Source organism: Notolabrus celidotus, chromosome 10 (assembly GCF_009762535.1).
Source record: "Notolabrus celidotus isolate fNotCel1 chromosome 10, fNotCel1.pri, whole genome shotgun sequence".
NCBI lineage: Eukaryota > Metazoa > Chordata > Actinopteri > Labriformes > Labridae > Notolabrus > Notolabrus celidotus.
In genome coordinates this window covers 23497105-23510120 of record NC_048281.1, presented here as the reverse complement: position 1 = coordinate 23510120, position 13016 = coordinate 23497105, and the positions used below count along the sequence as shown (strand labels likewise).

Sequence of the window (13016 nt, the reverse complement as noted above, 5' to 3'; positions counted from 1 at the left end):
TGCATCTAAATCTTAAGAAGCACTCTAAAACCGGCTTTAATTAGAACGTAACAAATCTCTGCTTCTCTCTCCTTCAAACATCTTTGTTTCTCTTGCCCTCTTCTCTCAGGGTCAACCTTTCTGTCTTACACATTCTCAAGTTCTTTAAAACTGTGAGTCACTAAAAGTGCTTTCTATTGCTTCTTTATTTTAAGGTCATTAATCCTCACAATCCAAGGGACATGGTGTTGCAGACATTGGAGACATGCGCGCTTCATTTCAGATACAAGCAACACTACAGGAATCGCTGTCTCTCAGCTAACAAGGCAGTCACGTCTGACAGTCTCATTTCACACTTGATGCTTCATCACGTGGATTCCTTTACATATAATTAATTAATCATCTAATTCCCACATCTGATAGCAATATGATGAAACTACTTGCATCATCACTTCCTCATCCTGTGCAAAACTGCTGTTAAAGTCTGCTTTCCAGGCAAGAAACAGAGCTATCTGTTCATCATCAATGATTTAGATCTCTTCTTTTACCTCCATCCGCTACATTAACCCAAAGGCTCTCGTTCTTACAAGTGTGTTTACATAAAGCCCTCTCCTCTTTAAATACTTATGCATTAAAGGGAAGAGATCCAGATATATTCTCGCATTACTTCAGGGAGATTCCGAGCCTGAGGCGAATCCTATCACTCGGTACAAACGGAGGAGAGCGCTAACTAAACGGCGACAGTGAGAAAAAGTGTTCTCACTCATCTCGAGCAGCAGTGAGAAACACTCATTGTTAGGATTTAGCAAGTGCTGATCTGCCCAACTAAGTGTTACCTCAAGGAGAGAGACAATTGAAGAGACAAAGACGAAAAAAGTTGGGCCGCCGCAGAGTAACAGACGTGTCACTGCCGTTGTCTCTGGTTTGTAAAGGTAGGATTTAAAGCAGAGTGGTCTCAGATCTGAGTCATGCCGAGCCAAGGAACCCCAAAGCTTCAGCCTGGCTTGTTTCACCAAAGCACCAGCTGCTCCCACAGACCCCAGCTGAACCTCGCTGGCAGCCACAGAGCAGAGATTAACACAGTGACCTGCAAAGACTGCCTGACTGACACAGATACTCCGGGACAGCTGGAGGAAAGGACTGGCAGAGACAAAAAGAGAGACAGAGACATGGGACGTGAAAATCAATGTCCCTTTAGAGATAAGTCTGAGGAGCTCTTGAGTTTGATGAGAGCATTGACGATTTGATCGCAAAGAAAATAGCCTGAGTGAATGAGATCTGTAGTCCTGCAAGGACCTGAGGCCTGAGGGCGGACATGGTTTACTGTGGAAAGATCTCATCCTGCTTTTGTCTTCTTGACCACGAAGGAACGCATCATTATACAGACAGGACGAAGATGGTAATGGTAAATGGTAAATTGACTCGCTTTTCTAGTCTTTCTGACCACTCAAAGCGCTTTTACACTACTCGTCGCATTCACCCATTCACTCACTGATGGTAGAGACTGCTATGTAGTGAGGGACCATCAGTATTAGCTAATCTCATTCATGCACATTCACACACCTCTAAACAACAGAGGGAGCAATTCGGGTTTCAGTGTCCTGCGCAAGGACACTTCGGCATGTGACTGCCGGAGCTGGGATCGAACCTCAAACCTTCCGATTGATAGACGACCGACTCTACCCACTGAGCCCCAGCCGCCCAAGATGAAACTACAAAACATACAGAATGAGTAAGAATTGCCTCTGGACCAAGCAGAAAACTCCATCCACGAGAATTGAAGCCGATGCGGAGGTGTTAAAAACTGCAGTTCACCGAGGATCAGTTTGAGGCTGGCTCCACATGAGTGTGAAACCACATACACGCTAATTCAATAAGCCGATTTTTACAGCAGAAATAAACACGTTTACAGCCTGGTACAAAAAACGAGTGCAGTCTAGACAGCTCATTTCTCGATCGGCACACACTGTACGAGGGGTGAATTTTTTCATAACGCGGCATATTTTAAGATATTGAGATTCTGAGTTTTTCATTATGAGAGGCACAGCTGACTTGATTGACAGGCAGGAACACTGTAGCTGTAGCGACTACAAAGAGCCAAATGCCGCTGAGAGGCTGGTGTTCGGCTTAGTTAGTGTTGGACGCACTAAAAGCAAAAATCACTAATGCACAAAAAAGTAAGTTCAACCTTTTATTAACGAAAAAGGATAATCAACTCATGATAAAGTGCACAAACGGAAAATAGCAATCATAAGCGTAAACTAAGCTTAAAACTAAAAGTATGGAGACCCAGCTCACCCCCTCTCTCTACCTGCAAACAAAAGAAAACAGGTGGCCTAAATGAACTCAATATCCCAGCCCCTAACACATGACCTGTAAATAACCTAATTAACTGACCCCACAATAAACCATGTCTTAAACAAACAACAAAAATAACACCACAAAAAGTATACAAACAATATCCTACCCTAAACCTCAAAATAACATGATATAAAGACTGGAATCCCTTCACTGCTCCAACAGTAGCTTTTGGCTAGGAGGCTCAAAGCCCGCCTCTTTACCTCACACTAGCTCGACAGCAGTTAGGGTGACGTCACTGATACTACGTCCATTCTTTATACTGTCTATGCTCTGGACCAAGCGGCAAACTCCGGTCTCAAACGATGAAGCCAATGCGGAAGTGATATAAACTGCAATACATCGAAAATCCGCTTGAGGCTGGCTGCAGAAACACCAGAAACCACATAGATATGAATGGGAAAAAGACGATCTTTGCAGCATTAATAAACATGTTTACAGCCTGGTTCAAAAAACGGCTTGGCCCTACAACGCTAATCTCTCTAATGGCACACACTGTACGGGGGGTGAATTTTTTTCTAACATGACGGTTAAGAAGATATTAAGATTATGAGTTTTGCCCAAAGAAGGACATGACTGACGTGACTCCCGGTCGGGAACACACAGCAATTGGCTAAGAGACTCACACTACGTCACACTCTGCCCAGTTGAGTTCCGCATTACCAATATGGCTGCTGCCGTCGATTTGCTTCAAAACAGCTCTCAGGAACAGATGGGTGACGTCACGGATACTACGTCCATTCTTTATACTGTCTATGCTCTGGACTTATGCTATAACTGGGAGATGTTTGTTTAGATTCCTTACTTTGAATTAGAAATCTGAAAACACACTTTCAAACAAGCTATTGCGTCCCCTGGTCAACCAAGCAAGAAGCTGTCATATGTGCTGTTCTTATTTTTGGTTAGATATTTTTCTACAGAGAACCTTTCAAACCCTGTTGGTAACAAAATTAAAGTAAAGCTGCTTCTTTTACCTGGAGTCCAACAGAAAGTGCCTGCCATTCTGTGGAATTATTGTTCACTTTCCACAGCAGACATTATCATCTCTGCCAAGGTATTTTTGTCCTTCAGAGCTGTTTGTATGAGGATAAAAGCTCCACTCTGTTCTCCTCTGCAAAGTGGACAGTTTCCAGCTCACCAAGTGGCATGTGTGTGTGCGGACAAGTGCGTGTGTAATAGGTCAATATAAATATGCCAGCCCTGAAAATCTCTTCACTCTCAAATATCCACTTTGACCACAATCATGTACCTTTTTTTTTTTTTACTCAACCATAAGCACACATAACTACATTACCGTACGCACCTTCTTTGTCGTCATGGCGAATGATAGCATCTTGAATGATGTCGGCCTGGCTGAAGCGGACGCGTGCCTTCCGGCGGAGCGTGGACGGGGGGCGAACCTTGACTCCGCCTTGCTGGCGCTGAAGGCTCTTCTCCCGCTCGTAGTACGCCCTTATTTGGTCGCAGCGCATCCTCCTGACCAGCCGCTGGCGCTGGCCGATGGGGAGAGACTCCAGCAGACACTGGTCTATCTCCATGTTCTGACGAAAGACATTACATAGCTGGAAACAACCTGGTGGGAGATAGACAGTGACGATATTTAGAGTGGATTGAGGTTAATGCCGTTGTTGTTTGCGTTATCTCTTTCATTGAAGCATTGAGTCAGATGTAGACATTGATCTGGTAGAGAACAAACAAACAAAAAGCCTGACAGTCTCATCCCCAGGAATAACTGTGTTACTGCTCCTCTGCTGTGTCCACAGTTTGCCCACGTGTGAGCATGTGTGGGCAATCACTTTGCATATTTACTGTAAGCACGAGTCGGTTTAGCCGTGGGGTTAGTTGAGAGAAGCACTGCAGTGTTTTGTGCGTCGTCTCTATTGTCCCAACAGTGTGAAGTGATTCTCCTGACTCCGCATAATCTCTCTGCCTCTCGGTGGCACTTTGCCAAACTGATCTCATCACGAGGCAGCAGGGGAATCTATTAAACTCTGCAAGGATGAATTAGGATGTACAGTGGCTGGTGCAGCGGCTTTAAAAAAAAAAAAAAACAAGAGGGGCCCTCTCTTAACAAAAATCTTACAACATAAGGTTTGTCTTGTTAAAGCATGTAAATCATTTGGCTCTGATGGCGTTGATAATTTGACAAATTCAGGTCACAGCTCCTGGAAGACAAGCTGGTATGAAGAGGAGGATGCCCTTGCAGAAAAAGCGTGGTTTGTTTTTTCGTTCTGACTCACCACTCGTTCCTCTTCGGCCCCTGCTGACTCTATTTTTTCTCCCTTCTTTAATCAAACTCGACTTTGCTGTTCCGTTGTTGCTGTGCCCACTTTGTTTAAAGTGTCCCCTCTTGGAGCCTCTTTGTCTCTCGTTGCACCCCCAGTGGTTTTTTGATGTCTCTATTTTATCCTCTCTATGTGTCAGATGGGACAACTTTAAGGTACTACATGTCGTCCCCGTGTTTCCCACAGCAACTCTCTGTCTCTCCACCCTCTATGTATCACTTTTCTTCATCTCTCTTCTTTTCTTTATATCCACAGAGTAACATGTTAAGAGTCTTTGAACAGCAGTTAAACCCAGGAGAGGAAAGCAACACTACCATAAAACACAGCCTTGACAGTCCAGCAACATGACTGTTGCTGCTTTGTGTGTACTTTAAACAGTGCACTGTCTGAAGGTGTGTTAAGACCAGATCTTTATCATGCGAGCAGGACAGAATGGAGCTGCTGTGTCTCTATGTGCTTTTTCCTACAACACCTGTCCCCTCACACAAACACACACCCTTTCCACACAATACACAAGTGCCATCTGCTCTGATTAGACATGTAAAAAGGTTCTTTGTGTTCAGGTTCCAGACAAGGGGGGTCATTGTTACACTGTTCATGCCAGGTGTCTGCTTCAACTGTATTTAATTTTAAAGTCAACTTGGCCTCAAGTTAGGCAGACGCTCCATCTCTGCTCCTTGGCCTCCTGTTGTTGCTTCCTTTTGTCCTCCACTCTTCAAAAATACATCTGCCACTCACCTCTTTACTCCACTCATTTTAGAGTGACTTGCAGTGGTAGTCAAGTCAAGTTAAAGTTTATGCATATAGCACATTTAAAATGCTGTACAAGCCTAAGAACATCACATCCATCCATCAATCCAGAGTTCTTCAATATGTTCTTTAAAAAAACACAAGAGCAAATAAGGAGATATAGGAGGGCTTTTACAGGCTGAAAACCCAGAATGAGATACTTATATGGACTTGTGGTAGATCCCAGAAAAAGGATGAAGACACTGAGAACTGGTGTAACTTAAATTTTTATATATGTGGATGTATATTTTACTTTATTCAAGGTACTGTTGAATGTAATAGAGATTCTGTCTTGTGTGCTTAACAGACTTTGAGAGAGAGATGAATGTGGGCTGGAAGGGGTGTTTTGTTTGTTTGGGAGAAAATAACAAAGAAATGACTTTTGTATTGTACAAAATGGTGATGTAATATTTATGTCTGTGTAATGCACAATGTACATGGAAAAGTCAATGGAGATATTGTTAAAAAACAAAAAAACACAGCAAATAAAGGCTGGTATTAAAGGCAAATGCAAAGAGACAGGCTGTAGGCACCGTTTTAAAAGTTTCAAGGTTCTGGACCCAGGTAATCTATATTTTACAGGTTTTAATAAATGTTCATATCCCTCAATGCTCTGATGTATGCATACTTGGAAATATGATGGACACTATACAGCAAAGAGCAAGCCAACACATTGTTATTTCAGATTTTTGTCTGTAAAAAGGACAATACCGGCGCGCCGTTGGCCTTTGGTCTAAGCGTTCACCCAGAGGCTTTAGCCCTCGTCCCAGAGGTTGCAGGTTGATTCCAGCTTCGACCATTTACTGCATGTCCTCCCCCACTCTCCACTCCCCAAATTTTCTGTCTCTCTTCAGCTGTCCCATCCATTAAAGGCGAAAAAGCCCCAAAAATATAACTTTAAAAAATAAAAAAAGGACAATACTCATGAACTGGAAAATTCGCAAACCGGACTGTTACAACATACAGAACTGGTTTGCAGACTTTTTGGACTTGTTATCGATAGAGAGTGCAGCCTCATCTCTCAGTGAGCAAACCAAACCGGATGCCCGATGGACCAGAATTAGAGAAAGCTTGAAATATGGATCCTTGAATATGTAGGCATGGCTATGCATGTGAGATAATCGTAATCAAAATAATCATTAAAAAAACTGTACTAATCAACAGCTGTAGATCAGACGTACGCCAGCCATGAAGTTGGCGTGAGACACCGCGCATTTCCATGGTCATTTCACTCTTGATACACTTGAACGTTGCTGTGAAAAAGAGCGTAAGGCACGTTTTTGTGCATACGCACCCTTTGTACATGAGGCCCCTGGTGTGTTGACCTCAGCTCTCTGGCATGAGCATGTTAGTATAACAACTCAGACAGGTGTGATGGTGCCAGTCCAGGAAAAGTTATAAAAACAACTAATAAAATCTCAAACAGGATCCTGAAACTGACGGGAAACCAGTGAAGGGGAGCCAGTACTGTTGTGACGACAGTAGACGTGCAGCTAGTGTTGTGCAAGTTCACATAGATTAAATGAACTATTCAAAGTTCATGATCATACATTTGAACTAAGTGCATGGTCCACAAAATGAACGCCTTCAGTAGAGCCTCCTATGCTTCAATCCCTAGTCCTCCATTATTGACATTTCCGAAGCTAAAAGAAATACTGTATTGTGTATAAATTAAGAAAATCCCAATTAACAGGAAAAATCCACAGCTATGAAAAGTAAGAAACACACTTAAAACTCTACAATCTGTTAGCTGAATATTTGGCTAAAGGCTCTGACTCTAACACCAAAATACACAGAGACAATCTGCTTTGTAAAACATGATGTGGGTGAGATCATTTTAACATCCTCTAAGAGTAGAGAGTTAAGGCTAACAAAACACTCAACAACCAAACACAAAAAGAATAATCCTCCATTCTACAAAAAAGCTACACCTCTCTGAAGCCAAACAAGCTTTTCTTAACCCTTTGGAATTCCTTCAAGTGTTCACAAAAGCTTGACTCAGCACCACTTACTACATCTGAATTGCTAGCAACAGAAGTCAATCAATCAATCAATCTTTATTTTCATAGCACCAAATCACAACAAATGCTATCTCAAGCACTTTACAAACAGAGCAGGTCTAGACCATACTCTATGTTTTATTATTAACAAAGACCCAACATCAAGACAGGATAAGATCCAGTCCCCTCTTACTGACAGGACTCGGTCTAATCTCATCTTAATCCACCATGAGCATTGCACCTCACAGTATTTAGCAAATTACAGCAGCAAGGAAAAACTTCCTTTTAACAGGCAGAAACATTGAGCAAAACCAGACTCATGTTAGACAGCTGTCTGCCTCTACCAAGTTAGGGTTGGAAAGAGGGATAGAGGAGAATAAGAGAGAGAGCGATGTTAGTGATAAGTCATGCCTTATTCTGATTGTCAGCGGTCGTCCACCGTCTCCAGAGTGGACGACAGTCTCGTTTATGAGTTGCAAATTGAGCAATTCACCATTCATCAAAATATGAACGCGTTCAATGACTGCATTAATTTTAGTGCGTTCATGCACAACACCGTGTGCAACCAACACATAATCAAAACAAGAAGTAATGGGGCGCTGGTGGCCTAGCGGTCTAAGCGCCCCACATACAGAGGCTACAGTCCTCGTCGCAGGGGTCGCCGGTTCGATTCCCGGCCGGTCGACCATTTCCTGCATGTCTTCCCCCACTCTCTACTCCCCACATTTCCTGTCACTCTTCAGCTGTACTATATAATAAAGGCAAAAAGGCCAAAAATATATAAAAAAAAAAAAAAAAAAAAAAAAAAAAAAAAAAAAAAAAAACAAGAAGTAATGAACATGTGCATGACCTTTTCACTCATTTGGAGGAAGACAGGCCTTAACCTTCTCCAGAAGCTTCACAACTGAACTGAACTTTAAAATCATAGTCTAATTGTGTGTTAAGTCTTCAATAAATGTACTAAAGTAACTGTTACAAGCATGTACCTGCTAGGGATGGGCATTTCAAGCCAAAATACTATTCGATAATCATTGGTATCTATTCAACGATTAATCAAATAACCTCCCCTCCCCACACACACACCTGTCCTGTTAACGGCCCATTTGTGTGGCAGACGCGTTAACTAGCAGTAGGACAGGGTGCTGCTAGTAGCGGGCACTGGCAGCGTCTGTCTCGATCTTTATGGCTACGTTCAAACTGCAAGGCTTAATGCTCAATTCCGATTTTTTGCTCAGATTTTTTGTTTGCCTGTTCACATTACCTTCTATAATGTGACCTGTATCTGATTCCAGTGTGAACTGTTTGCGGCTCCGAACTGCCCTGCATGCGCAAAGGAACAGTAACAATGACGTCACATGCAGCTGTTTCACAAACGTAAACATGGAGGAAGTCAGCATTTTTGCCTTTGTTACAAAGTTTTTGTGCAGTGGGAGCCGGAGAGTAAATGACAAGATGCAGAGGAGGTCAAGTATAAAGAAAAAGAGAGCCAAATTGCTTGTATAGGCTTTTTATGGAGCTGTGGCCACAAATACGATTGAATGGTATATATATTATTTATATAAGGTCTAAGACCTCACTGTCCATCCATTGACTTGCTCCATCGTTGCTATCATCCATTTTTGCAAGGCTACCGCCGCACAGAATTGTGACTTGTGTCGCTATGAATGGGCGTGAAAGTATCAAATGCTCATCAAATCCGCCTTGGCCGTTCACACTGAGGTCGCATTGAAAAAAATCAGATCCGTATCTGATTCAGGACCACATATGGAAGTGGTCTAAATCAGATTTGAAAAATCAGATTTGGGCCAGATTTGAGTGTTCACACTGCCTCTGAAAAATCTGTCACTTGACCCCCCAAAAAATCAGATTTGGGCCACTTGTGCCTGCAGTGTGAACATAGCCTATGTTGGTGTGGCGTGGCGTGTATGTTTAAATTTTACGGAGAAAATTGCATTGACTGTCGCTAATGTGTTCTCCTTCTTTTGCTATTTAATGCAGTTAGCATTCAGTCAGCAGAAGTAACTCTTCGATTTTTACTAAGTGAATGAATATTTGAAAATCATTGCCCTTCCTTAGTACCTGCATGAGTAAAAGGTGAAGAACTTGGACTGCAAAAAACTATCCATGTAAAAAATGTTTTCTAAAAGCTAAAACCTTCAGTAAAACTTCAAGTCTGACTCCATATTGCTCATTTCGTCCCATTAACAGTCAAATTGTTTCTACACAAGGCAAAGAAAATACCTCCATTCATCCCTGGAACAGCTGAAGTAAGCATGTGACACACTGTGTTAAGGTCGTAATATGTTCAGCAGTAAAAAAGCAGACATCAGAAAGCATACTGTCTGTGTTTCACATAAAATATGGATGTGCTGAACTCTGTCTCCATCCCTGCCTTGACTCCATCACTACCATCCCCTCCTTCATTCGGTCACTCATATCCTTCACTCTCTCCGTCACCCTCATATCTATTAAACGGGCATCCAAGGCTGCAGTCTCATCAAACCATGCAGGCACAAGACTGATGCACACATGATGGTGCGTCCACACAGGACAGACTTGAACCCTCATCCTTTGTATTTCATGGGTGTCCATAAACCTTAAGTAACACAATATTCTTCATGAGATGTTCATTCTAACTGATACAAATGCACTTGTATAAATAAATGATGATGTATGCTCTGCGTGCTAAAAGGTTCTGCAGTGAAGTTCACATGTGGCTCTTAATGTTGTGGCATGTTGTGACTGTAAAATATGTCCATCATGACCTGCCGTAACCTGCTTTTTCACGCTATGTAATGTGGTTAAGTGTGCTGTCGTTATAAAATCACAGATTGATGTATGAGGACATTCCCATGAGAGTTTTTTTGTCTTCCCTTTTTAGATGAAAACATCAAATGGGCCGGACATCGAAGATCAATGAGACTTTACCTTTGATCGATAAATGCTTGAATTTACATTCTCCACGCTGAAAAAGCTTGTAAATTTGCACACAAAATTAACTCCTTGTATGGATGGAGTATGACGCACTGTCTACTCTGATCATCCAACATTCAGGGTTACATTGGCGTGTCCTGGTGTTTGATGAATGGCTCTGAAACAGAGAGGTGGAATGTGAATGAAAGCGGGGAAGGACAGTAGAGCTGAGAGTGATGGGAAATAGGGCTGAATGAATCCAGGATGGAGGGAGACAGGAAGAGAGAGAGACAGGGATAAAATGCCGGAGTTTTCCTCTCCTGGCATTCCATCTCCAGGCTATCAGTTATTGATTGATTGTGAAACACCCCATGCAGGCTCCAGCTAATAACGCTGAGAGCACTGCAGGAGATTGTAAATTAGAAAATAGCAAGCTAGCATGTGCACAGTGACACACAGACACACACACACACTCAAACACACACACACACACACAAACACACACGCACACACACACACACACACACACACTGCAGACACCATAAATGTGCAGAAGACGTGTGTAAGGAGAGATTTGAGACGTGAGGTTTCTAGAGTCAAGGTGAGACTTTATCCTCTCCTCTGTAACAGAATTCTCCCTCTCTTCCTCTTTCTTTGCCATAAACATCTCAAACACTCCTCGCAGAGTCTGTCCATCATTCTTCAAGTGTCACTCATCTCACCTCCTTTCTCATTTCCCAGTCCCTCACACTCCTCTGAAATCCCCCCTCACAGTTTCTCCCCCATCTGTCCTTCTCTCTCTCTTAAATCACTCTCTCTCTCCACCAGTCTGTCACTGTGTTAGGAATATACCAAACGCTCATGGGAATCTGCATCCTTCTGGCTCTATTTCAGCTTCTTCTTTTTTCTTTTTCTTTTTTGTCTGTCTCTCTGCCGCTACCTGCCGCATTCACCGGTCAACTTCACACATCTGCAGCAGCAGCAGCAGCAGCAGCAGCTCTCTGCAGCAAGCTCACACGCCCACTTCCAGCACACACGCATACACAGATGGACACAAAAACCCATTTGAAGTTTAGATTGTGCTGCTGTGTCTGCAACTGCTGAGCAGAATTCTCCCCTCGTACAGTAAACGACACCTAGACAGTGCTAACAGGCACACACCCATGGCTGAGGGACACACATGTCAACACACAAAGATAGAGAGATGGCTACTTACAGCATTTGATGAAATGGTAGTGAGACATTTTCTGAGCAAGTCAGACAGTCCACCAGTCAGGTAGATAGGCAGGCAGGCAGGTGGATGGGGAGTGATGAAGTCGGGCTATCAGGCAGACGGCAGGCAGCTACAGGTTCCAGCAAAACTAACTAATGCAGAGCTCGTAACCTGGCAGGATGCATTATTAATCCATGCCATCTAAACTCTGCTCCGCTGTCTGCATAATTCACCAACAGCAGCAGCAGCAGCTCCGGTTGCAGCCCATGCAGCATCTACATGTGCACACACACACACACACACACACACACACACACTCTTTCTCTCTCTCACACACACATTCACGCAGACATTCACTCTCTCGATCAGCCTGTCAGCAAGGGGAGCTGCGGCTGTTCCTAGCTCTCCTCGCCTACAGCCAGAGAACCGGCGCATAGCGTCTCCCCAGCCATGACCAACGCACGTGCTCCGCTCACGTCACTGACTGACAGCCGGCTTAGCCCACCCCCTGCTCAACACACCCCCCAATGACGCAATGCTCTTCTCCTCTGTACAATTCTCCTTCCGAACGCACACACATATGCAGTGACTCATAAGGATGCACGTATCTTTTTTCCCTCTTCTCTACCTTCTCAGCCAAAAGAAGAAAAGGTTGAGGGGAGGGGGGTTGTGAGGATTAATTATGGCACCCTACTTTGTAGATTTAACAGAGAGAGAGAGAGACGGAGAGAGAGAGAGGGATTAAGGAGAAGGAGGGAGTGAGGGAGGTCAGCAGAGAATACCAAAGAATGGAGATAAGAAAGAAAAAAAATGCAGATACAGCAGGGGGAGCAAGAGTAAGAGAAATAAGCAAGAGATGGCAAGAGACAGGGGAGGGGGGGGGCTTAAATTGGATAGAAGAGAGAGCTAGAGAGAGAGAGAGAGAAAGAAAGAAAGAAAGAAAGAAAGAGAGGGAGAGAGAGAGAAAGAGAGAGAGAGAGAGAGAGAAGCTGCTGCAGTGCGGATTTCATTGAATTGATGGGTTAAGTGCTCATCAACGGTATTAAACTGGCCACAAATTAGCACAGATAAGTATAGTCCACTAGAACGGCCGGGGCTGGAGATCATTTACACACACTCCATACTGTGCTTATCATGCTCCAACACACACACACACACACACACACACACACACACTGAGTGTAAAGTGACGCAATGTGAACTGTATGCTGGCAGTGTCAGTGTGTCTGTAGGGCAGCAGTCTCTCTGAGTAAGGCTGATTTGCATTTATACTACAGCTCCACATTAAAGACAGCATTTCAGGAGAAGGTTGAGGATGAAGACGAGTGAGGGGAGAGGGGAAGAGGAAGAAGGAAGGGGAGGGGGGGACTGCACACACACTCACATGGGTAAGGGTAAAACATCCTTACGAGGTGTGCCACTAAGGCAGAGGATCGCGACACACATTTTAAAAAATCTGTGCCAGGGTGCTCCCACATC

The 13016-nt window shown here is 43.6% G+C and overlaps 1 protein-coding gene across 6 annotated transcripts in view; it reads right to left on the bottom strand.

Annotated features, from left to right (window-relative positions):
* Positions 1-13016, bottom strand: part of myo16 (myosin XVI) — a 149958-nt gene that overhangs the window by 106860 nt on the left and 30082 nt on the right. For all 6 annotated transcript variants that reach the window (XM_034693375.1, XM_034693379.1, XM_034693376.1 and 3 more), the window contains exon 2: positions 3641-3910. In XM_034693375.1, the coding sequence (XP_034549266.1) occupies positions 3641-3875 (235 nt within the window). In that variant the 5' untranslated portion in view covers positions 3876-3910. The remainder of the gene's footprint in view (positions 1-3640; positions 3911-13016) is intronic.